Source organism: Melozone crissalis, unplaced genomic scaffold, assembly GCF_028551555.1.
Source record: "Melozone crissalis strain CALT ecotype California unplaced genomic scaffold, PUWL_Pcris_2 ptg000092l_1, whole genome shotgun sequence".
NCBI lineage: Eukaryota > Metazoa > Chordata > Aves > Passeriformes > Passerellidae > Melozone > Melozone crissalis.
Window position 1 is genome coordinate 643,028 of NW_026535869.1, and position 22,761 is coordinate 665,788.

General features: G+C 54.8%; 1 protein-coding gene across 8 annotated transcripts in view; it reads right to left on the reverse strand.

Moving 5' to 3' along the window:
- Positions 1-14,540, reverse strand: part of CADM1 (cell adhesion molecule 1) — a 141,771-nt gene extending 127,231 nt beyond the window's left edge. For all 8 annotated transcript variants that reach the window (XM_054291369.1, XM_054291368.1, XM_054291366.1 and 5 more), the window contains exon 1: positions 14,432-14,540. In XM_054291369.1, the coding sequence (XP_054147344.1) occupies positions 14,432-14,540 (109 nt within the window). The remainder of the gene's footprint in view (positions 1-14,431) is intronic.
- Positions 14,541-22,761: the final 8,221 nt, after the last annotated feature.

Consider the following 22,761-nt stretch of genomic DNA (forward strand, 5'->3'; position numbering starts at 1 on the left):
GCTGTTTGTTCCACACGCAGAGCCACACAAACCCAGCCAACCTGAGCCAGCTCCTCCTGGCTGAGGCACGGCAGGATCGCCCTGGAGCAGCGGGCACAGCCCCACTGCCCTGAGACCAGCCCCACCTGCAGAATTCTGTACTCCCGACACCTCCCGACAGCCCTCACCCCACTGGGGTTTGGTGCTTTCCCTGCACCGAGTTCTGATTCCAGAGCTTCCACCACCACCTGACATCCGGGAAGCACTCTCCTTCCGCTGGATTCTGGTTTGACACAGCGCAGCAGAGATCCCTAATTCAGTTAATCGCTCATCACATAAACAAAGAAACCTCTTGAGAGCCAGAGAGCAACACGCACACGTATTTGCAATGCATAAGAGGATATTTTTTTTTAAATGGTAACAATGCAATCTATTCAGTGTGAAGAGTCTGGGAGGCCAATTAAATACTTTGGGTTCCATAATTATAATTGCAGTAATGAATAAGAAGGAGCATTACAGCTTGCACAATGCAGTTCCTCCTCAAGTCAATGATTCAGTTCTTGTCTGCTTTCAACTAACCTTTTGTGTCTCTTCGTATCAGATCTTGCAGATTACTCTGAGTAGAATAAAAATATCCCCAAATATCCCAGGTAATGTAATACATTTGGCATCCCTTGATTATGCCTACACACAGCCTACAGAAGGGATTATGCACTAAATGGATAACGCTCATTTTGATTAATTTTAGACATTAGTGAAAATTCAGCAAGGCACCAGCCACCATCTGAATGCCCCTGGCAAGCCTGTGGTGACAGGGGAAAGCTGAAACTTCATTGCCTGGGGTTTTTTGAGGTTTTCCCCCCCTTTGGAAGAGCTTTTCCTGATCATCCTCTGCCTGGAAAGCGGCTTTGGTAAAGGACTTTGCTCCCTCATTTTCCTCCCACAGCAGCTTTCATCCTCCATGTGTCTGCAGAGATCAGCCTGGGGAAATTGAGGACTCACTCCCAGAAAAGTTAACCCCAAACTGCTCCATTTCTCCTCAGCCAAGTAAGAAATGTGTTTTGGTTGGTTGGGTTGGATGGTTTGGGTATTCTGCCCAAACATTCTCAGGACTCCCCCAGTGTTGCTGCCCACTGTACTTGGCTGCATTTTGAGAATCAATCACCTTACAGAAATCCCTTAACTTCTGAGCATTCCCAAACACAGGAAATAAGGGACTTTTCCCATAGAATTACCACATTTGGTAAAACCTTCCCATGATTTCTCACACGAAACAAAGCCTGAAGGACAAAGGGTTAACACTGGCTGCAGCTGCACAGGCACCAACTGCCCCTCCTTTGTTTGCAGGGAATGAAAACAAGAGATTTGAGCAAATCCAGCTTTGTGAACTCAGAACTTCAGACACTGCCTGCAAGAGAGCAAAGCAACATCCTTCATAGATGCACAGAGAAAGGGAAAAGTTAATTTTGTTGATGGAAGACCCAAAAAAAGGCAGATCCTAATCTGTGGGAGTGAAAAATCTCCTGCTCTGTACAATAAATGGGACGTGGAGCAGCAGACACTGCAGGGATTTATTGCCTGAGGAGACAACAACACCCACCTTCTCTCTGGGGTTAAAGCAAGGTGCTTTTGGACTGTCACTGCTCGCCAGGAGCACTCTGAGGATCTGATCACCAAGGAACTCCCTGCACATTGCAGTGTATTCTGTGAGTATCACCACGAGAATCAGGCCTTTGGGAATCCCTCTGAACACAGTGCCTGCCCCAGAAACTCACCTGGGCACGCTGCCCACCTGGGCACACCTTCAGTGACGCCCAGCCACCCTTGGTTTGCTTCTCTTTAGAGAAATCTGATTCCAAACCCAGCCCTCGCCCGGCTGAGGACGGCACAAAAGGAGCCCCTCAGGATCACCAATTACTGCCTTGCTGCCTTCTGCCAGGGCAGCTCCAGCCCCTGTCACCGGGCTGTGAGCAGAGCCCCACGTCCCCGCAATCAGAGCAGCCCTGAGCGGCGGGGTCCGAGCGCACGGCCACGAGCTGACATCTCCTGGTGACTGAATCAGAGCATCTTCTAATGAGCCTCGCCTCAAAATCACTTCACGTCCATTTGCTCGTGTCAGCATCAATGTATTCAGCATTATCTACCAATTAGTAAACCGGAAAACATTCTTTAGATAATCTGAAATCTCGCTAAAATATTCAACGTGTCATTCATTTACTACAAACTGCCCTATAAAAACAAATTACTGGAACCAGCTGTCACAAAGCAACAAGTGTCTCAGGACAAAGTGGTTTTCAAACCAAGGGCTTTCCAGGACAGATGTGAAGCATCTCCAGCAGAACTGGTCACCCCAACACTGTCCCTGTCCCCAACGAGCAGGTGAAGCCACCACAGGCTCTGAACCAGCAGGAGGATGCAGATCACTCTGTCTTGGATTCAGAAGGACATCCCAGGGATCAGGGGTGAGCGCTGGGAAGGAGTTCACCCTTTGGAAGGATCCAGGGTTTGCTTTCTGGCTCCTCGGACCCCTCCAGTGCCAGGGATGCATCACCACGAAGGAGGCACGACCTGAACCACGCACCTCCTCAGCTGTGCAGTAGGGATGAGCCCATTCTGTTTGGGGTTATTTTGGGGTTTTTCACTCAAAAGAAGCAAAACCCCCTGGTTTTCCCTAAGTTTTGCAGGCACGGGAAGGGTGGTTTGGAGGATGGCTGTTTTTATTTTTAATCTCTTGAGCGTGGCAGAGCAGTAAATCTTGCATTATGCTCCGAAGACTGTCAGGTTTGGGCTTCATTTTGGTCTCAGATTAGACTCCTGAAGCAATGAATCTTCCATCACGGAGGCCATTACCAGCCCAGTTTTCCTTCATTTTGGACTGCTTTATCCCTGATTGTGTTATCCAGCTCACCCCAAAGCGCCTCAGCCGTGGGAGCTCAGCAGATCCTGCACCGGGGAGGTTCAGGCTGGATATTGGTAAAATTCCTTCCCTTAAAGCCCTGCCTAGAGGGGGTCAGCACCCCTGGAGGGATTTAAAAGCCGCGTGGATGTGGCACTTGGGGACAGGATTTAGCGGTGGCCTCGGCAGTGCAGGGTTAATGGCTGGACTCGATGATCTTACAGGGCTTTTCTAACCTAAACGATTCCCTGATTCTAAATTACCATATGCAAATTGTGATCATTAAAAGGCATTTATAAAAATCAAGTAAAACAGCCCATGAATATTGAAAAACGTTTAAATGTTAAGTTAAACGACAATTTTCAAAACACACGAAGGAAATCTGACCGTAACCAAGCAGTCCCATGAAATACCATATCTATCATCAACTTTTTAATTACCAATTGATCAACATGTAGACAGTGTAATAGCTTACAGCTTTTAATTACTGAACTATCAAAATTCCAACCAAAAAAGGAACCTCCAGAGATGAAACTGTAATGCTTGATTATTCACTGCTACATAATGAATGATTTGTTTTTAAACAAGATGTCAAGTTCCTCATGTAATCCATCTGGATGTGTGACTCCGCAAAGCTCGCACTGCCCATACTAAGTACTTGGGGCTCCTCTTTTCCCTTCCCTCCTGATCCCACAAGGGTTTTTGGGGGATTTTCCCCCCTTTAGGCAGAACAGCCCTGGATGGAGGGGATGGCAGGCAGACTGGGCGCCAGAGCGGATCCAGGCACGCTGTTCCAGCTCCCTCCAAGGGGACAGCTCTTGCCTGGCAGGGAGCACACGCAGGTCCTCGCAGCTCGGCTGTGCCGCCCAAAAGCAGCTCTGGAGCGAGGAGCGCACCGGGGAGGGCGGGCAGGACGCGCTGCCTCTCCCACCCCGCACGCAGCATTTGGGATGCAGCTCCCGGGCTCTCTCCCGCAGCCCGAGCACAGCGAGGATTTGAGTGTTGGCATTACGCACGGAAGCACTCCGGGGTGGGGAGAGGCTTTTATCTCTGCCCTAAATTCAGCGCTGAGCTCAACATCGCATCCACAAATCCCCTCCACGCACAGCACAGCACAGCTGGCCTCTCTGCCCGTGCTTTATCCTAATAACCGCTCCGACCTCAGAACGCCAAACCACCCCATAAATCTCCCTTTCTGCGGGCAAACACAAAGGATGCACAGGTTCTCAGGACCGTGATCAGGATCACAGAGCCCTCCGCAATCCTCACCCCCCTGGAGAGGATTCTGCCAAATCCAGGCTTTCTGCCTTCAGAGAGACACTTCCAGAAACACTCGTCTGCTAATTCAGGGCTCTGAGCAGGGATGTAAAGCGTTCTGGAAATAAGACTGTTAAACAAGGGCGGCTCAAGCACAGCCTATCAGTCAATTAAAAATAAAACTACCAGCAAATAACACATTTGTTCCATCAGCCCAGTGGCGGGGATGAACATCCCTCAGCCGGAGCCCTGGCGTATAACCCTACAGATGTTCCCTATGCATATCAGCCCCGAATAGTTGTTCCACAGAACAGCATCTGTTCCCAAAAACAGGCAACAAGAGCCTTTTATTCTCCCTCCATCACAGCCTCGGAGCCCCGGCTGCTGCCAGCCAAACCCGACAGCACTTCCCCCATAAATTCACCCACTGCAGCCACATCTGGGCTTTGATTTCCACACAGAAACCACAGGCTCCTTCCTCACACCTCCCCTGGGAAGCTGCTCGCACGCCGAGCTTGTACACATTTCCACATAAGAAATTCAGTAATCAGTCCAGGAGCTGTAAGCACTTATGACAACAATATCTATCAACACTTAACCATATTTACAACTAAATCATGTAAATACCAGGCAGCTCTCCTCTGCATGCTGATAATCTGGACAAATGAAGGCTGAAAAACGCCACTCCAGGAGCAGACCAGACAAACAGAACCACGTTGGGTGGGAAACAAGCAGTGACGGCACTCCAGGATCACTGATAGCACTGAGGACAGGATAGCTGAGCCCCCAGGGCCACCCTGCCTGCCACAGCCACGAGCACCCAGCCATCCACACCTTCCTGTGCTTGGCTTTGTGCATTTTCTGTATATACGTGTGTATTTCGTGTCCATTTCCTAAACACTCCATCCACGGGATCTGTACGTTTCTCAGAAAAACAGGGACGAGCTGCTTCCACAGCTACCCAGAGCTCTTCCCTCTCCATCTGCCTTTGAAACCCTTGTAAATCCGAGGAACCAATTTAAAATTAAAAGATCCCAATTTCAGAGAGGCTTTTCTGTCGCCCTCCCTCACTCCCCCAGGATGGACCATTTTATTACACCCATTAAAGTGACAAAAGTGACTTTTCAGCTGGTTCACTGAAATGCCGCTTCCACAGCAGTTCAGGCAAACACTTTCCCAGACCTTTACAAAGGAAAAGTGATTCCGTATGTAATTGGATTTTTTGGCACAACAAAAATACCAAGTTATTAAAGCTCTCGCATGGCTTTGGATTGTGTCTTTAATGGACGCCAGCATCCTCAACTGCTACAAAGACATTTTACATGAAGCAACGAGGAGCTGCATTTCCAAAGGTTCCCCAGAGGATTCAGGGACAGCTTTCAGCAAGATTTGCTCCTTGGGCAGTGAAATCCAGGAGGAGGAGAATCCCAAAACCACTTTGCTCCAATATCCTCCTTGTGCATGCACACCCACCAACATCCACATTAATTATTCCGGCACAAAATCCCCTCTCCCTCAGGACACCCACTGGACTGGTCACTCCACCGGGCTCTCCCTGGGAAGAAGCAAATAGCCAGGCTGAAAATAGCTTATTAATCCTCATTTGTTTCCTGCAGGATCATTTCAGTCCCTCCCTGCCTTCAGACAGGATTTTCACACCCCACAGGCCCCATCAGCCATGGAGAGCCATTTTCATTTTCTTATCCTGCCTTGCCCAAAAAACTCAGATTCAGAGGGATGCAGTACATGAGGGGACGAGAGGAAGAAGCAGCGGCTTGTGAATAAGATATTTACTCTTGCAGGAACTTAGAATGAGTTATTCTGAAGGAAACACTGAAATCCCATTTAATGGGACTCCGCTAAACCTCCCCCTTCCAAAACAGCAATGAGATCAATAGACCCACCCAACCTCAACAGAAAACAGAGTATCCCAGACCCAACAGCTGGACCGACCTTCCTGAGCTGCATTCCACACACATCATGTTGTGTTAACATGAAAATTTTGGATCCAATTTGCTAATGAGAGCCTGGAGGGGCATCCTTTAACTGTACATCCAAAATTCTCCCAGAGTGATTTAAGAGCCAGAGCACTGGGTTTGCTGTAAAGCCTCTGTTTACAAGGCTCCACGGATCCCTACAGAGCAGTAAGTGATTTGCCTCCAAGAATTTCCTTTATTCCTCCTCTCGGAGCGTCTCCCCGTTCCCCGGCGCTGTCTGAAGGGAACACTGTTAATCTCCCGTCTATCCCACTTTAATCTTCACCCTTCCCAGCGAGAGGCACGGCTCTGCTCCTGTGCTGAGGAAGCAATACCTGGCAGTTATGGATTCGGGGAGTTGATTAAACCTGCGCCTTCTGGTAAAGATTCCAGGGAACGATTAGGGCTGTAAGACCTTTAAATCGAAGGAAAAGCTGTTTGTGTGGCCAGAGCTCAGCAACCTCAGCGTGGGACTCGCTCTCGGTGCTTCTGCCTACTCAGGGATGAGTAACGTCTCCTCTGGAGCCACCCACAGACCAGGAGCTGAGGAAAACGGGGCTGTGACTGCGGCAGGGCAGGAAAAGCCACTGTGCCCTCACCCTGCAGACAGACTCTGAATGATGCTGTCTTCATCCCGAGCAGTCTGTAAAATCACAGCAAACGAAGGGCAGCGAAGTGCCAAAGGAGAAGTCACACTCACATTCTGTGCACCAAGAGAACCCCCCTGCATCCACCTGGACAGTGACTGTGGACAAGAGGCAGGAGTGGGTTATTACACAACTCCTGCTCCATCCCAGTGAGTCCCCACAAGCACAGGGCTGTCACAAAGCCCTGATCCAGACAGAGATCTGTTCTGCCTCTCACCCTCCAGGACAGGAATCCTCCTGCAAACTGGGGAGCCACACGCTGCTCCTCCCGACTGCACAAACGAGGGTGGCAAAGGAACGGATCCGCCTGCAGAACCAGAGCTGCTGTCAAGCCAACACCACGACAACTCTTCCCAAGGCAAGCAGGGGTTTGGCTGTGTTTGCTCCTGCTGAGCCCACCCTGGGAAGGCTGGCTGGCTCCGAGGAGTCCTGACAAACCAAGCGTCCCCAGCAGCTCTGCCTGACAAAGCTGAGGGCTGATGATGACAGGCATTCGGGGCTTTGATGGTTGTCAGCAGCTTCCCCAGTGCAGGGAGCCCAGCCAGGCTGTCACAGGGAACCAAACAGGGACAGCATCACCAGGATTTCATGGTACCCCAGTGCAGGGAGCCCAGCCAGGCTGTCACAGGGAACCACAGCAGGGACAGCATCGCTGGGATTTCATGGTACCCACAGCCACAGTCCTCCCCAGCAAGGCAGAGATCTGGCACAAGGGCTTTGTAAGACCTGCTGACACCAAACCAGCACAGCTTTCTGCTGAAGAGCCTGTGAGTGCATGGCAAGGCCTGTCCTCAAACAGCTGAAAACAGCACCTAATTCCATACAGAGTAGGAAAAGCAGCAGCAGAGACTCTTGGGAGCGCCCCTGCTTCCACCAGGCTTCCAACACCATGTCTGCATTAGTCAACGGGAACGAAGACGTCAAAGAGGCAATGGGAGCACAGGCAAAGGGGTCCAAACCATGTTTCCAAGCCAAATAACTCAGAATGAGAATGCAAAACAAACCCAGCTACACCAACAGCTCTCTACATGTGGATATTTCAGGTTCTCATTACTGGGAAACCAGTCAGGATTAGCAGAACAACCTCACAAGCAAATCCATGGAGCAACGCAGGGTTTCTGTGAGCACAGGCACTGCAGCAGTGCAGGTGAGCATCCAGGTGCTTGGAGCAGCGCCAGCATCAAAGACTGGGATGGATGGATGGATGGATGGATGGATGGATGGATGGATGGGTGGATGGATGGATGGGTGGGTGGATGGATGGGTGGGTGGGTGGGTGGATGGATGGATGGATGGGTGTCCACCTGCACCCAGCCAGCACACAGACACTGCATGAAGAGAAGCCTTTGCAGCTGAGCCAGCAGCTCTCCGCCCTGGTTTGACCCAGCTGCACCATTGCAACACCTCTCCACAGACAGAGTTATCCTGTGCCACACCAGGGCAGCGAGGCAGAAATGGCTCTGGAGACAGTCACTGTGCTTCCCCAAGGTCAGGGATGTACTGGCATCCCGGAGCACACCCCAGAGCAGCATCACTGTGGTAAATGCACAAAGTGAGAGTGCTCTCTCTGCAGAATTGGGGACAGATGTGCCTCTGCTCGGCTACAGAACCAGGGCCGTGGGGGCACAGGGAGCCTTTATTTCTGTGTGTTAGCCCAGAGGCTACGCACAAAGTTCCCTTTCCAGCCCAATTCTCACGGAGCCCGACTCTGCTGCAACCCCAGCTCCAAAGCTGAACACGAGTCATGTTGAAAGTGCTCTGCCAGGGAAGCTGCCAGGCAGCCTCATTTAAAAACAGGGAAGCAGCAACAAGCAGTTCCTCATGCTTGATCCGATTACTCTGATCTCTCTTTTGACGCTGCAGACTCAGCCTCGTATTTCTATTGCTGCACGGGGGGAGAAGGGGAGGGAGGGAATGTCACTTTGCTGCTTCATATTTCTCTCTTCCTGTCACACTCTGGAGAGGGGATCTACACTGCAGGAGCAGGCTGGGAGCGGGGTCTGGGGTGCAGATGAGGTGTCACACAGCCCAGGGTGACAGGACCCCACTGGGCCCCCATCCCAGCACAGCACTCCCAGACCAGCCCTGATGGAGCTTACCCAGTCTGGCCCCTGCTCTCCACGAGAAATTCATCTCCATAAAAGCATTGCTGCTCTGTTCCTGTACCAAATGTCGAGGGCTCTCAGTCCAAGAGTCACCACGTTCAGGAGCAGCACCCAAGGGCATCCCTGTGAAGGGAAGGCCCCACTGCAGAGCTCCAGCCAGAGCCCTGCTGACAGCGCAGGGCATGCAGTGACATTTCCATTCTGCAAGCAGACCTTGGAGGAGATCATAAATCAGGTGCAGGCTCACTAACTGCTAAAAGAGGACACCAGGAGATCAGAGCAGTTTATTCCAGACGTAACCTGAACCCAGGGGTTTATACACCCAACCGCTCCAGGCTGAGCACAACTTTAAGAGGCAGCGTGACGCTGTTGGCTCTGATGGCTCACTGGCATCTCCCTGATCTGCAGGTAGACATCTCCATCCCCCATGGCTCAGCCAAGGGCTCCAGAAAATGGGACATTTCCTAGGGAAGAAAGGCTCAGCCAGGAGTGTAACTGCTGAGGGCAAACTTCACAGCTGGGCTTGGCAGAGGAGCAGAGTTTCCAACACAACTTTTTCCCCCTGCCAAATGCACACCTGGGCTTTAAAACCCATTGGCAGTCGTTCACTGTAAAGAGACTATTCCCCATCCAATGCTGGCACCTGACTGGAACTGCCCGAGGAGGGGAGGGGGACCTGGGCTGTGTCACTGGGGCAGGACCACAGCAAAGCCAGCACAGAGCTGCCAGCAGGCAGCACCAGTCTATGAGACTGTCAGCAAACAACACCACCAAGGAGCTCCAGCACTTCCAGGGACAAAAAAATACCTAAAAAAGCAAAACTAAAGACATTTTCCAGTTAAGCTACAGCCCACAAAAGTTTTATATCTCTGAGCAAAGAGATGTGCCTAAGTATCTCTTTGATCCTTCAGACTGGAACTTAATGGGGTATCAAATATTCTACTGATTCACCTTGAGAATTTGGTAAGGGCAGAGCCTTTGTAATGCTCAAGTTTTTAAACCACAGAAGAACACAGTAAATTAAAGCCACACCACAGGGTAAAAATAGCCAGCCCAGCCCTACAGAGGGACATTGTTGGTCTAAAATAACCAGGAGTGGAGGGCAGCAAATGTCCCTGGTACGTCCCAGGCAAATGTTTTAAATGCAAGCAGCCACCAGCCACACACCGCGGGTGAGCGTGTGGTGAGGGCCCAGCAATGGCTCTGAGAAACCCCGAGAGGCAAATCTCCTTGGGGATCTGCATTCCTCGCTGGAATCTGGGAAGGGTGAAACACCCTGACACGAAACTCGGGTTTCCAGAGCCCCATCCAGCAGCGTACAGCGGTTTGCAGGGCTCCCCAACACCCAACCCAACGCCTTGCAAAGATGTGAGAGCCTGATGCGCAACACAGCAGGAAAACCGAGAGGTTCAACAGGTACCGAGGACACTGGGAAGAAGAAAAACTGTTTCCACAGCAAAAGAGGCTGACAGCAGACGGGTGGCGGTCACACATGGGCAGGGCCATCAGAGGAGTCGCCTGCAGCCACAGTATGGCAAATTAAAAACTGCAATAACTAAATGCAGCTCGTGGCTGAACCACGGCTCATCTCATGGGGCAGGGCAGGCCCACAGCTCGCTGCGTTCCCAATTACCAGGGCTGGGAGCGAACGGAGCCCCGTGGCGCTTCCCTGGCACTCGCCTGCGCACAGCCCGGCCCGCCCCGCTCCCCAGCGCGCGCCCCGAGCGCCGAGCCCACGCTGGGCGACCTTCAAAGCCTTTGTGGCGGAGCTCCCCAGGAACCGCAGCGGCAGCTGCTCCTGCAGCCGGCAATTACAGCCCGGGAAAGAGACTGATTTATGAACTTAAACAAGTACATACCGCTCCTAATTACAACATTCCACCTAGGGTCTCTCCTCCGTGGCAGGTTTCCACAGCGTTCCCTTTATTTAGCGCCGGTGGGTTTGCACCTCACAATGTCCCCCGGAGGAACAAGCACAACTTAACTTTTTTAACATGTAGCATCCAGTTTCTCGGCAGACACTGGCTGTGTGTCCAGCTTTGCTTGCGCTCTCAATGCACTGTGTTAAGCATTCACTTCCTGGCTCAGCTCCAGGGAAGGCTGCAGCCTCACGCTCCTCTCCTGGAGCCTGCTCACATCTGGAGCCCCAGACAGGAACCGAAATGTTTGGATACAGGACGGAGCCCCTGCTTTCCTGACAGAAGTGCCACCAACACCCAGAAGAGGAACAGGTTGTCAAAACCCCTATACAAAGTCTGACAATAATCCCTAAAAAACAGCCATTCAAGAGAAACATCCAGAAAACTCTGCCTACACGCAGGAAGGTGGCTTTGCTTTTTCTGAGGAGCGCTCGGATGGTCCGTTCAGGCAGAGGGTGTATCCAGGCTGGAACACAGGTTTGACTCCGGGCAGACGCAGGGTTCAGGAGCTGACCCATTTTCCAGGCAGCAATGGGGCACAGAGCTCACCGCTGATGGCACAGGCACGGCCCCACCGGCGCTGGCAGGGCCGGGGCAAGGCTCGCCAAGCGCCCGGCCGACGGAGCCAGCGCTGTTTGATTACAGAGCCTCCTTTATTTACACACCAGGAAAGACAGCGCAAGGCAAACAAAGGCGACGGCAGCGCAGCATCGGCAGCACGGCCGGGGGGTCCCCGGGGAGCGCGGCTCTTCTCCGGCCTCCTGTCACCGCAGCCACCTCTGCCACCAGCAGCGGCCACCCGTGCCAAGGGACACCGGCAGCGCCCATCCCCATGGCGGTGTCCATCCAACAGCGTCCACCCGGGGATGTCCATCCTGCAGAAGGTGCTGACAGCCGCCCCCTCCTCAGAGCCGAGCACGCACGGAGCGCAGCGATCTCCTCGCCTCGCCATCCTCAGGAGCCTCCTTGGCAGTGGTTTCAAACCAGATTGTCGTGCTTATAAACCTGGGCTCAAGTGCCTACACGCAAGACAAATGAGCCCAAGCTGCAACCCAGATGGATCGCTTTATTCCCCAGCCCCTTCCCCGCCGGTGTTTGCGTCGCATGCAGAACGCGGCGCGTGTTGCTGAAGGCCAGGGACGAGCAGCCTCGCCTCGCTTGCATACAAAGGCTCCTTGGAAACTCACGCTGTGTTTACAAAGGAGCCTGGCTCAGCGCAGCCGCGCTGGGAGCGCTCCCTGCCTTCATGGGGGCTTCTCCGGGGCCGGTTTGGTGTCGGCAGACACGGAGGCTGCAGCCACAAGCAGCCCTGGCCAGCTCCGTGCCACGGCCGGGTCACGGCTCCACGCCAACGCCGTCTCCAAACGCCTCCTGAGGCTCCTGCTGGAAAGTTGCTGTCCCTGAAGTGCCGAGTGCCAGCGCAGACCGACTCCGAGCTCCAGCCCAGCGCTGCCCAAGCGCCTCAGAGTGAGCCGAGAGCGCTCCTCAGCCCTCGCCCTGCTGCACAGGGGCATCAGGAGCTCCACGAACCGCAGAGCATCGGGAGCGGCTGGTGAGGAACCACGGACACACACGGATCCACCCGACTGCACGGTTCATCCCAAACCCAGCCTCGCTGCTGCCTACTGCTGCTCCAGCCGCCTCGGTGAGAGCAGGCAGCAGAACCCTGAGCCACACTCCGCATCACGGGGTGCCACCACGGCGGTGACACAGCGCTGGCACCGCTGTGCCTCGGGTGGCAGCCGCGCGGGAGCCACAGCCACAGCGCTCTACGCTGCCGCTGCCGCCTCACACTAATTCGCTCTTCGCAGAACACTGGAGCTAACACTGTTAGCTTGGAAAAGGGGGAGAATGGGGGGGAAAAGAGAAAAAACGGTCCTCAGCTGTAAGGAAATTTTGCCTAAACGCAGACAGTCTGGGATTTTATCCTGCGATTCACAACACAGCACCGCAACCACAAAATATCCGTCTTACCACAACCTCAGCGCACGCCGCGCGGTGCTTCTCACCCCGGTGCTCGGGTCAGGCACAGCCACTGCGAGCCAGCATCCAGCCCTGCTTTTGTTTCCCTTCAGCAGCTCTGCGACCCCAAATCACAGTTCCACCCGTTGGCTGGGCAGCGGCGAACAGGCTGAGCCTGCCGGGGATCACTGGCCTCCAGCTAAAAACTGCTCTTAGAGAATTGAGGTGAGCAAGACAGCAAAACAAAGGATGAACGCGGCGGCCAGGAGCCGGGCTCGTATTCCTAACCTGGTGCCCAGGTCACAGCGGCAGGAGGCTCGCCAGGCAGCGAGAAGCACCGAGCACACAAACAGCACCTTGTGACGAGACACCTGGGAATCTACAGCACAGCGCCCGCAGGAGCCCGGGCGCGGGGAGCCGGAGCGCAGCGTTTCCTAAGAGCCGCCGCGCTGGCTCCTCTCCTTCGCCCCGGCTCCCCGGAACGGGCTCGGGGCTGCGGAGCGCCCGCACCGGGGCAGAGCCGCCCTTGGGGCCGCCAGCGCAGCCGGAGGCGCAGCCCCGGTCGGAGCCGGCGGGCGGGCACGGCCCCGGCCCCGGTCGCGGGGAGAACAAGCTGAAAACGACCCCGGCGCTCTCCCCCCACCACCACCCCACCAAAAAGGGCGCCCGGGAAGAGCGGGGAAGCATGGACATGTACACGGACTGTGAATAAAGCTCTTTGTTCGCCGGGCTGGCGGCCCCTTCGTCCCCCCTTTCCTACGAGCGGGATTCAACAGATCGTTCAATGGCCTCTTGTTCTTCCCAAACATCCCGGACACAGCACCGCTCCTACGGCCGTGTGGCACCGTGCCGCCCCACGGACGTACTGGAAACGTGAGCGGCGTTAACGGGGGATGCTCGAACCGAAGCCACCGGACACGAGCCGGGTCGCTGCTGCGGCTCCGGGCTCGGCGGGGAGCGAAGCCAGGCGGGGTGGGGGGATCGCCCAACGCCCGGGGGGCACCGCACCCCGAGGGCGCCGCGGACAGAACCCAACCGGCCCCGCTCGGGGAGCCTCGTTAGCCACACTGAACCAGCGCCCGTTCCAGCCGCAGCGCCCGAGCCCCGAGCGATCGCCCCGAGCGCGCCCGGCTGGGCGGGGGGCGCGGCTGCGGCAGCGGGCACCGGGGGAGAGGGGAGAGCAAGGAGAGAGAGGGTGGGAAGCGAGGAAGACGGAGAGAGAGAGGAAGAGGGAGAGCGACGCGCCGCGCAAGTTCCACTCAGATTCCAACAGGTTCCCCGCTCCCGCAGGGGTGCAGCATCCCCGCGCCGCCGCAAACACCGGGGGGGCGGAGAGGGGGGAGATAGAGGGGGCGCGCAAAGCAATTAGTTTTTAATTGCGGGGCCGCCGATGACCCCCCGGGGCAGCGCAGAAGCCGCTTCCATGGAAACCGGCAGCGGCTGCCCGCGCCGCCACGCGCGGCTGAGCCCGCCCGCCGCTCCCGCCGCCGGGGGCGCTTCCCCGGGACCACCGAGCGCTCCGGGCACGGCCCGGGCCGGAGGAGGGCGGGCGGGCTCGCCCCGCACCCGCCGCAACCGGGGCCGCCCGAGCGCCGCCGCGGTCCCCGAGCGCGAACCCCGCTCCGCGCGCCGCCCGCCCGGTACCGCCCGTCCGCGCGGAGCCCCGTGCGCGGGGCCGCGTCCTTCCTACCTCGGGGGATGATGGCGGCGGCGGACAGGAGCAGCAGCAGCAGCGGGAGGAGCCCCGGAGCGCCGCCGCCGCTGCCCGCGGGGCCGCTGGGCTGGGCGCGACCCGCCATCGCCGGCACCTGCCTCGCTCTGCCGCCGCCGCGCGCCGCCCGCGGGAGATGGCGCGTCACGGGGCGGGGACACGGCGGCACGCTCCGCCCCGCGCCGGGCGGGGCCACGGGCGGCGCCGAGCGCGGCCGGCCCGACCCCCGAGCGGGGAGCGCCGAACGGGGCACGGGCGGCACCGAGCGCCGCCGGCCCGGCCCCCGAGCGGGGAGCGCCGAGCGGGGCACGGGCGGCTCCGAGCGCCGCCGGCCCGGCCCCCGAGCGGGGAGCGCCGAGCGGGGCACGGGCGGCTCCGAGCGCCGCCGGCCCGGCCCCCGAGCGGGGAGCGCCGAACGGGGCACGGGCGGCACCGAGCGCCGCCGGCCCGGCCCCCGAGCGGGCGGGCGGGGAGCGCCGTGGCGGAGCCGTGCCCCCGCACCCCGCACTGCCCCGGGTCCGTACCGCCCCCGCACCGCCCCCGGGCCCCGCACCGCCGCGACCCACCCGCAGCTTTCACCCCTTTTGTACCCCACAAAGCTGGTTCCACCCCAGCATCCTTCCTCCCGCGGGGCCCCCCCGCCAGCGCTCTCCGTCCCGCAGTGTCCCCCCCAGCATCCCCGCGTTCAGCAGCGTGCGGTCCCCCAGTGTCTGTGCCCCCTCTCTGCCCCCGTGCACCCTCCCGGTGGGACCGTGGCCCCCTCCCCGTGCCGCTCCCCGCCGGAGCGGGCCCCGCGCCGCTGGAGGCGGTGTTGAGCCTCGGCGGCTCCGGGGGAGCGGAGCGGCCGGAGCCCACGAGCCCCCCGGCGGCGGCGGTCGGGGCTCGGTAACCGCAGCCCGGCAACCGAGCCACCTTTTCTGCGGATTTTTCACCCACGCACCGGATTTAAACGGAGCAAATGGGCGAGTAAAGCCCCGGAGCTGCGCCCTGCCGTCCCCCCTAGTGCTCAGCTGAACCGTAACGCGCGGCAAACGGAGCGGCCGGGGTCACCGGGGGATTCATCCCACCCTGGGAGGGTCCAAGCTTTCCCCCCACCCACGGCACCAGCAATGGAACCATGGAATCGCTGACAATGGGTCCATGGAAGCGTTAATGGAGCAAACGCAGAGGATGTCGAATATTCCCAACCTTATTAATTAGGTTATTCCAAGTTAACCTGAGGCAGGTGAATTGTCAGTTCAACTTCATCATCCCAGATTCTGCCAAGCTTGAGGTTAAAACCGCCCAGGGCAAGCACTGAGTCACACTGTGGGGCTGGAGAGAGCTTTCACCCTTTGGAATGTGAAACCAAGCTGATTTCACAACCAAGAAAACCCAAAATGCTTCTGCTGGGGACTTGGTTTGAGGCATCACCACCTCCCCATGCCACTCTCTATCTCCCATGATGACAAGCTTTTCTGCTCCATAGCCGTGCCAAACATCTGTTTCCTGCTCAACAAGTAGAGTTTTGGGCCACCATAACCATCACAGTCCCGTAACTAAGCCAGCTTCACCCCAGTTAGTGAGAAAGCATTTGTTTTATGCTGGGACCCCAGATTCCCTCCTCTCCAGGAGGACTCCAGCCCCAGCAAACCCAGCAGAGCAGCTGCACTGGCCGCTGTGCCATCCCATACCCAGGCATCCCTAAATGTGTGTGCCTGTCCCCAAATACCCAGCGCAGCCCCCCTGCACGATATCCCCACTCTGCGACCCGCTGCGCTCAGACATCAATGCAGAGACAACCCCTATTAACTAAACAGGTTTATAATAATTCAAGGATTCCGAGGGTGAGGACAATAAGTAGTAGGAAATACAATTTGCATAATAAATATCAATATCACAACAGCTAAAGCAAACCATGACAAATTATCCGCTGGTAAATGGCCGGGAGATTATGGAATGCAAATTGCAAATGCTGAACTCTAGGAAATGACTGCCCTCACCTCCCTCGTCTCCTCGGCAGACGGACGGGGACTCAGGACGGGCTCAAACTGCCGATGCTCCTGCTGGAGACGTCTTAGTGCCTTCCATTATGCATCAGCTCTCATTTCGAGAGGAAAGCGATTTCCTCTGTCCTGCAAGCTTAGCCTCACATTATTTGTCACAGAGTGTTTAGCAGGGATGCCGCTGCAGCACGAGGCCCGCTGGCAGTGATTGAAAGCTGCATTAAATCAAATCACCAGCAGCCAGGGACAGCACGGAGCCGGGAGTGGCACGGGCAGGGTGGGCACAGGGCTGGGCATGAGGGACCAGAGACTGACCTGAGCCATGGGCATGGGGGTGTAATCGAGGGTTTTACGGGATGAGGTCATCCCTGAGTCCTGCTGGCCAAGTGGGCACTCACTCCTGAGAATGACTTGTGCCAGGGATGCTGGAATGCCATGTGCCAGCTCTGGAGCAAGGCTTAATTAAGGCTGTGGCCCAGGGAAAACCCAAGGGCCAGCAATGCCTGTGGAAGCTCCTCCAGAACTTTGCATCAGGACGAGGAGAGGAGCCAGGGACAGAGGAGAGCCCCCAGGACGCTGCTCTGAGCTGCCAGCAGTGAGGCTGAAGCGCAGCATCCCCTGAAATGGAGCTGTCCCCAGGCCACCAGCTGCAGCTGCACCAATGCCCGCTCCAAAGATCAGCTCTCCTTGCCTTGACATGGGTCAGGAGCGGCAGGAATTCCTCCTGGGAGCCTCACCCGTGCCACTTGGAGACCCTTCCCATGTGTCATTCTGGCTCCCCCCGCTGCGGCTTAGCACATCTCAAAGACCAGATGGTGTTTTTGCATTTTAAACCAAATAAGCCATTGTTTGTTAATTCAGCCTTTAAATCAGAGCAGAAATGAACTTAAAAATGAGAATTCCAATCTGTGGTATATTTCCAGAGACAGAGCCAAGCCCCACAGTTTCAGACGCAGAGAGAAAGGCAGGAGAAGGATCAAGGCGATTTGTGCTCTATCCCCCTGTGGCACAGCACAGGACAGTGGCTTGGACATGCTTGGAGTGGCATTTGGAAGCAGGATGAAGCCTTAGATCCATGGATGAGCAGCAGCTGCTGCCAGCACACTGGGCCAGGGATTGGAGCAATCCTGGTGCAAGCTGGTGCCAGTCCTGCCACTGCCACCACTGGGAACGTTCTTAGGGGACACAGCATCACCCAAGGATTACAAATAACTGGCACTAATCACATCCACTGCAGAAGAATTTATGGTAGAAGCTGGTTTTGGATGGGGTTACAAAACCAATGATCAATCAGTTCCCTTTCCTTGGTTTCATGTATAGACAAAGGGACCCAAAGTGCTGTTCCATACATCCCTACGTGTAAGAAGGGAAAAAGAGCCCGAAGCCACCCAGGTTTTCCCTCCTGGGAAAGGACAATCCCCCAGAACCCGTGCAGGTACAGCAGAGCTGCCATTCCTGCGTGGCTCTTTGAGGCTCACATTAAAGGTGCTGCAGAGCCCACGACCAAACTGCCTCCCCCACCCTGGCAGTGTTTGTTCTCTCACCATTTTCTGTCAAGAGAAATAAAACAGTTGTCGATCTTGGGGAAAGCGCCGGCTCTGAAATTTTCAAAGAGCTGCATGGAACTTTAGCCACACAATTCACATGAAAGCGGCGCGGGGCTAAATCCTGTGTACCTCTTTGAAAATGGAGGGGTTTTGTCAAAAGGAGTCCGCAGAAGAAATAATCAAGTTATAGCATTTCGGGTTTAATGCCTTGCCTGAAATCCATCTGGGCTGGGTGTGCCGTGTCCCCTCCTCCAGCAGGACCCCCAATGTGCCCACAGAGCTGCTCCCCAAACCCGTGCCCAGCCTGGGGAGTCTGGAGATGCCTCTTAGAGATCAGGTAAAAGTGCAAAGCCCGATTTCCAGGCTTTCATGTGCTGTGACAAAATTGTCGTTGGCCACGCTCTGCCTCTATAAATTCAGGGTTTAGTTACAGCGCAAATCGCTCCCAATATATTTTATTTATCTGCCTTCCACTGCAATGAGCAACGAATTTGTTCAAAGTTTCCAGAGGCAGAAGGGAAGCCGAAGCTCAGAGCCGTGCCAAGGGCAAGGGAACGTGGGGTTCTCCAGCTCCATCAGGCTAGGAGCTCTGGGGTTGGTGTCAGTCCTGTCACCCAGAGCAGTGGTGCCACCTCTGTTCCACCACACATGTGCTGGGCACCGGCTGCCATCGCCACATTTTCACACAGAATCTGCACAATCTGCAATTCCAGCCCAATACCCGCTGGATATCCCCATTAGCCCCTTTCCTGCAGGTGTGGGGGGCTGGTTTAAAATTTTCATTTTTGTTTCTAGAGCCAAAAGATTCCATTTAATTATTTTTGAGCCACGAGTGTGACAATAAAACGCAAAAGTCTTTTGATTTTGGAGCAATCCTATTGAAGATCTGAGGGGCTGTCATCAGTGCAGCATCAGTCTTCATTATCTGATTCTTTTTTCAATTGGCTGAGCTTTACAGAGCACAGGGCTCTTTCAACAGGATGATAAAGGGGTATTTGAAATAAACAGAGAGAGTCCCCAGCCAGCCAGTACCTCGGATTGCTGCGGACTGTGACTTAATGCTAACTCCTGTGAACTCCAGCTTTTTATCTTTTAATAAAAAAGCCATACAGATGGGATTCTTTGCTCAACTAAAACCTTTGTTAAAAAAATAAAAAAAAAAACCCAAACCCTAAGGAACAACAGATACTAAAAGTATAAAAGTTCTCCCTGAGCAAAGTCTCTTGCATGGATTTATTCAAGACCTCCCAAAAAAAGGAATATTTCCCTGGCACTGATGGCTGATGCATTGCTGTCCCTGCCCTAAAGAGGAGAGGCTGGCTCCTGCTCTGCTCACACCAAGCTGGGGTGAGAAACACTGCTCTGACTCCCCCGATATGGGGCAGGGGCGTTTCCACCCCTGGGACACCCGAGTTTACCCAAAAGTCTCATTTTTGCCCCAGATCCAGCCTTGTGTTTTGGCACAAGGAGCTGCTGCTGTGGCATTTTGTGCCTGATAAGGTGCAGGCTCCAAGCGCTTTCCTCTCATCTCCAACAAGCACAGCCAGAAAGGTTAAAGCTCCCCAGTCTGCTGAAACAGGATGAAATATTTTCAGATGGTGTTAAAGAAACCAGATTATTCCCCAGTGTAAGGGGAAAGCAGGGCCAATCCAGCCAGCCTGGCTCCCCTGCCAGCCCGTTTTTACTGCTGCAGAATGAGGACTGAGCTATAATTCAGATTTTTAATTTTTTTTTTTGTTAAACACGTATCTAATTGAGAAAGGAAAGGGACAAATCATTTTGTGCTCTTGCATCATCCTTCCTGCAGATGAGGATCTAATGCACCCGCGCCATAAACTGCAGGAACTGTGCCCTCTGCGTGTTGTCGTGACAAATTTCAAATCAAGAGGGTGCTTGAATGGGATTTATTACAATTGGAAGACAAGAAATGGTAATCTTTATGAGCCAATGACACAGAGCCTTATAATAGGAGAATGAAGTATCATTTTAAATGTAAAGCAAATTAGATTACTGGGGTCAAACCCTTCTACAGAGACATCATGTCTTCAGAGTGCCTCGCACATTTGACATCCTCTTTTCAGGTTTCACATTAGCATTTAAGTGTTTTTTAAGCGTGTTTAATATTCTTATAGGAGAAAAGTGCCTGGAAAAGTCAAGACACCGAGATCACAGGGAGGGGAGGAAGGAAGACATCAAAACAAGTGCCAGGGAAGGCACAGCCCCGTGCGAGGAGGGCTCCAGCACCCCCAACACTGGTTCGGCACAGCCCACGCGTGAGCTCGGCCCGTGTCCTGCAGCAGGGCTGGGCCAGCTCCTCTCACCACCCCAGCACTCAGGCTTCAGTGTCAGCATCTGTGGGAGCAGCCAGGGACACGCTGGCACTGCCAGCCCAGCCCCACGCTCCAGACAGGCACCACAGCAAATCGTTTGGGGTTTTTGGTTTGTTTGTTTTGTATAAGCTGCCGGGAGAAAAAAAAAATCCCCCCTTTTGATCCCATCAAAGGCCTTATCTTCCCCACCACATGATGTCTCATGGGTGTTGTCTGCCTCGCCTAAATTCCCAAAAACCCAGCCCCATCCCAGTGGTGCTGTCTGACCCTGGGGTTTGGAAACATCCAAGAGGTGCAGAAGCAGCAGTCGCTGGTTCCCCAAATCACAGTGCAGGGTTTGAGTCTGCTAAAACACTCTGCTCCTCATCTGCCCGAAGTGAGCCTCATCAAGTGACCTCTAAGGACACCGGCAAACCCAGTCAGGCCATCCACTATAAACACATCAGTAAAGGACCGGCTTTCCTTGTGTACCTCAGTGCTGCAGCAGGTCCTGAGCCAGAGAGCGAGGCTGAGGTGATTACACCAGTGTGAATAAACACCTGGGCACACAATGCAAAACTGGGGCTGTTCCTCTGATTTCAGAGATTTCACATCTTAATCATCTGTCAACACCGCACGTACGGAGCCTGGTGCAGAGGAAAGGTCTCCCAGAAGGGATCCAAACTCCGCACATGAAAGGAAGAGCCTTACTTAGCCTAGAGGGAATTTCAAATGAGGTTCAGCATTACTGCGGCTCTCCCTGTCAGGAGCAGTTAGGTTTTCACTGACTCCTTTTGTACCAGCCGGGCTCGCTTTGAAGAATTCGCAAACATCTTCACCTTCAGCTCCCATCTGCGCTCCGGCTCGCTCCTGGCGTGGGCTCCAAAGGCACAGCCAGGGCTGGGGCCCAGCTGCAGCAGGTGCTGGGCAGCAAACAGGAGTTTAGCCCCTGCCCCAGGAAAGCTGGGGGCTGAGACAAGCACTGTAAGTAAGGGCCAAGGCAAACACTGCCAGAGGGTCAGAGGCAGAAGCGGCCGGCCCTGGCACGCTGCTGGCCAGAGCTGAGAGCCCAGGAGCGTTCTTGGTGCTGCCCCAGGACACACACCAGGGTCTCCAACCCCTCAGACCAGAACAAGGAGGCTCTGCTGACACTCAGTGCTTACCTGTCCTCTCCTTTCCACCTGCCCTCCTGCTCACCACGGAGCATCCTTCTTGTTCATCACCAGAGACAGGCTGTGGGCATCAGCACAGGCTGGGACAGACACAGAGGCTGCCACGGACACACAACAAGCAGGGGAACCCTCAGTGAGCACCTTCCCTGAGGTGAAGGGCAAAGATCTCACAGTGGTGCTCCCAAAAGGACCCCAAACTTATCTTCTTAAGCAAAATGCTTTGCCTGACTGGGGATTTGGGGGGCAGACAGGGGCAGGCTGATCACCAAATAGATTGGGGAGATAAAAGGAGAGCTTTGCTTTCCAATGGGATTGCTGGGCTTGCCGGCCACCAGCCAGGATGCTCCAAACAGCAGCATTTGCAGGCTGCCATTGCAAGGCTCCTGCCATTCCCTGAGCTGGATGGATGAGACCCAGAAGTCCGTGAGCACTGCCACCCTCTGCTCAGCATCCTGCGTGTCCTCCCTGCCCTGCTCAGCCCCCAGCAGCACACCAGGCTCCGTGCATGGAGCCATTATACACAAACACAGCGCACACACACACACACACACACACACACGGGGTTTTAAACATGCATCTTAGCCTGGTAATTGCGGGGCTTTTGTAAGCTTGTCTCAACTTGCCGACAGCTACAGAGGAAAACATAATTCGTTAACTCTATGCGAGTATTAAAGAACAAAGCTGGAACTCCCATACAATTATATTTTATCTGAGAGCAAGGTGAAATCATTAGATATTAGTGAAGTGCAGTGGCACAAAAATGATCTGTTAGCGGGGGTTCATTACATTGTATTTCCAGAGCCAGGAAGATCAATGTGTTCATGCATCATGAATTAGTCTCATGCCTTCGTCTTCGCTGCTCTCCGGAAACCCAACATGATCTATCGCCAGCCATACATCATTGTTTCAGCATCGCACAGCAATGACAAAGCTCCAGCTTCCACTTGTCACACTGACCAGCTGCATTTTTCTGCACAAGAGACAAAAAATGTCGAGGAGGAGGAAGAGGGTCATTTCTGGGCCAGCCTCTGCAGTAAATTTCAGCCCTTCAAACCTCTCCTGTTTCTGTAGATCCATCACTTTTATAATCTGTGCCTAAACTTGCTTTCCTTGCTTATATCCAAAGCCTGGAAGAGCTGAGGGGAATTGAAGGAATAAATCCATTAAGGGATTGTGCTGTGCGCCTTCCTGCTGGTGCAAAGCTCTGCCTCCTTGGGTGCATCCTCTGAGCTTGTGTCTGGAGCAGAGGGGTTCCCATCCCTCAATCCATTTGCCCTCGCCCCCTCTGAGTCAATA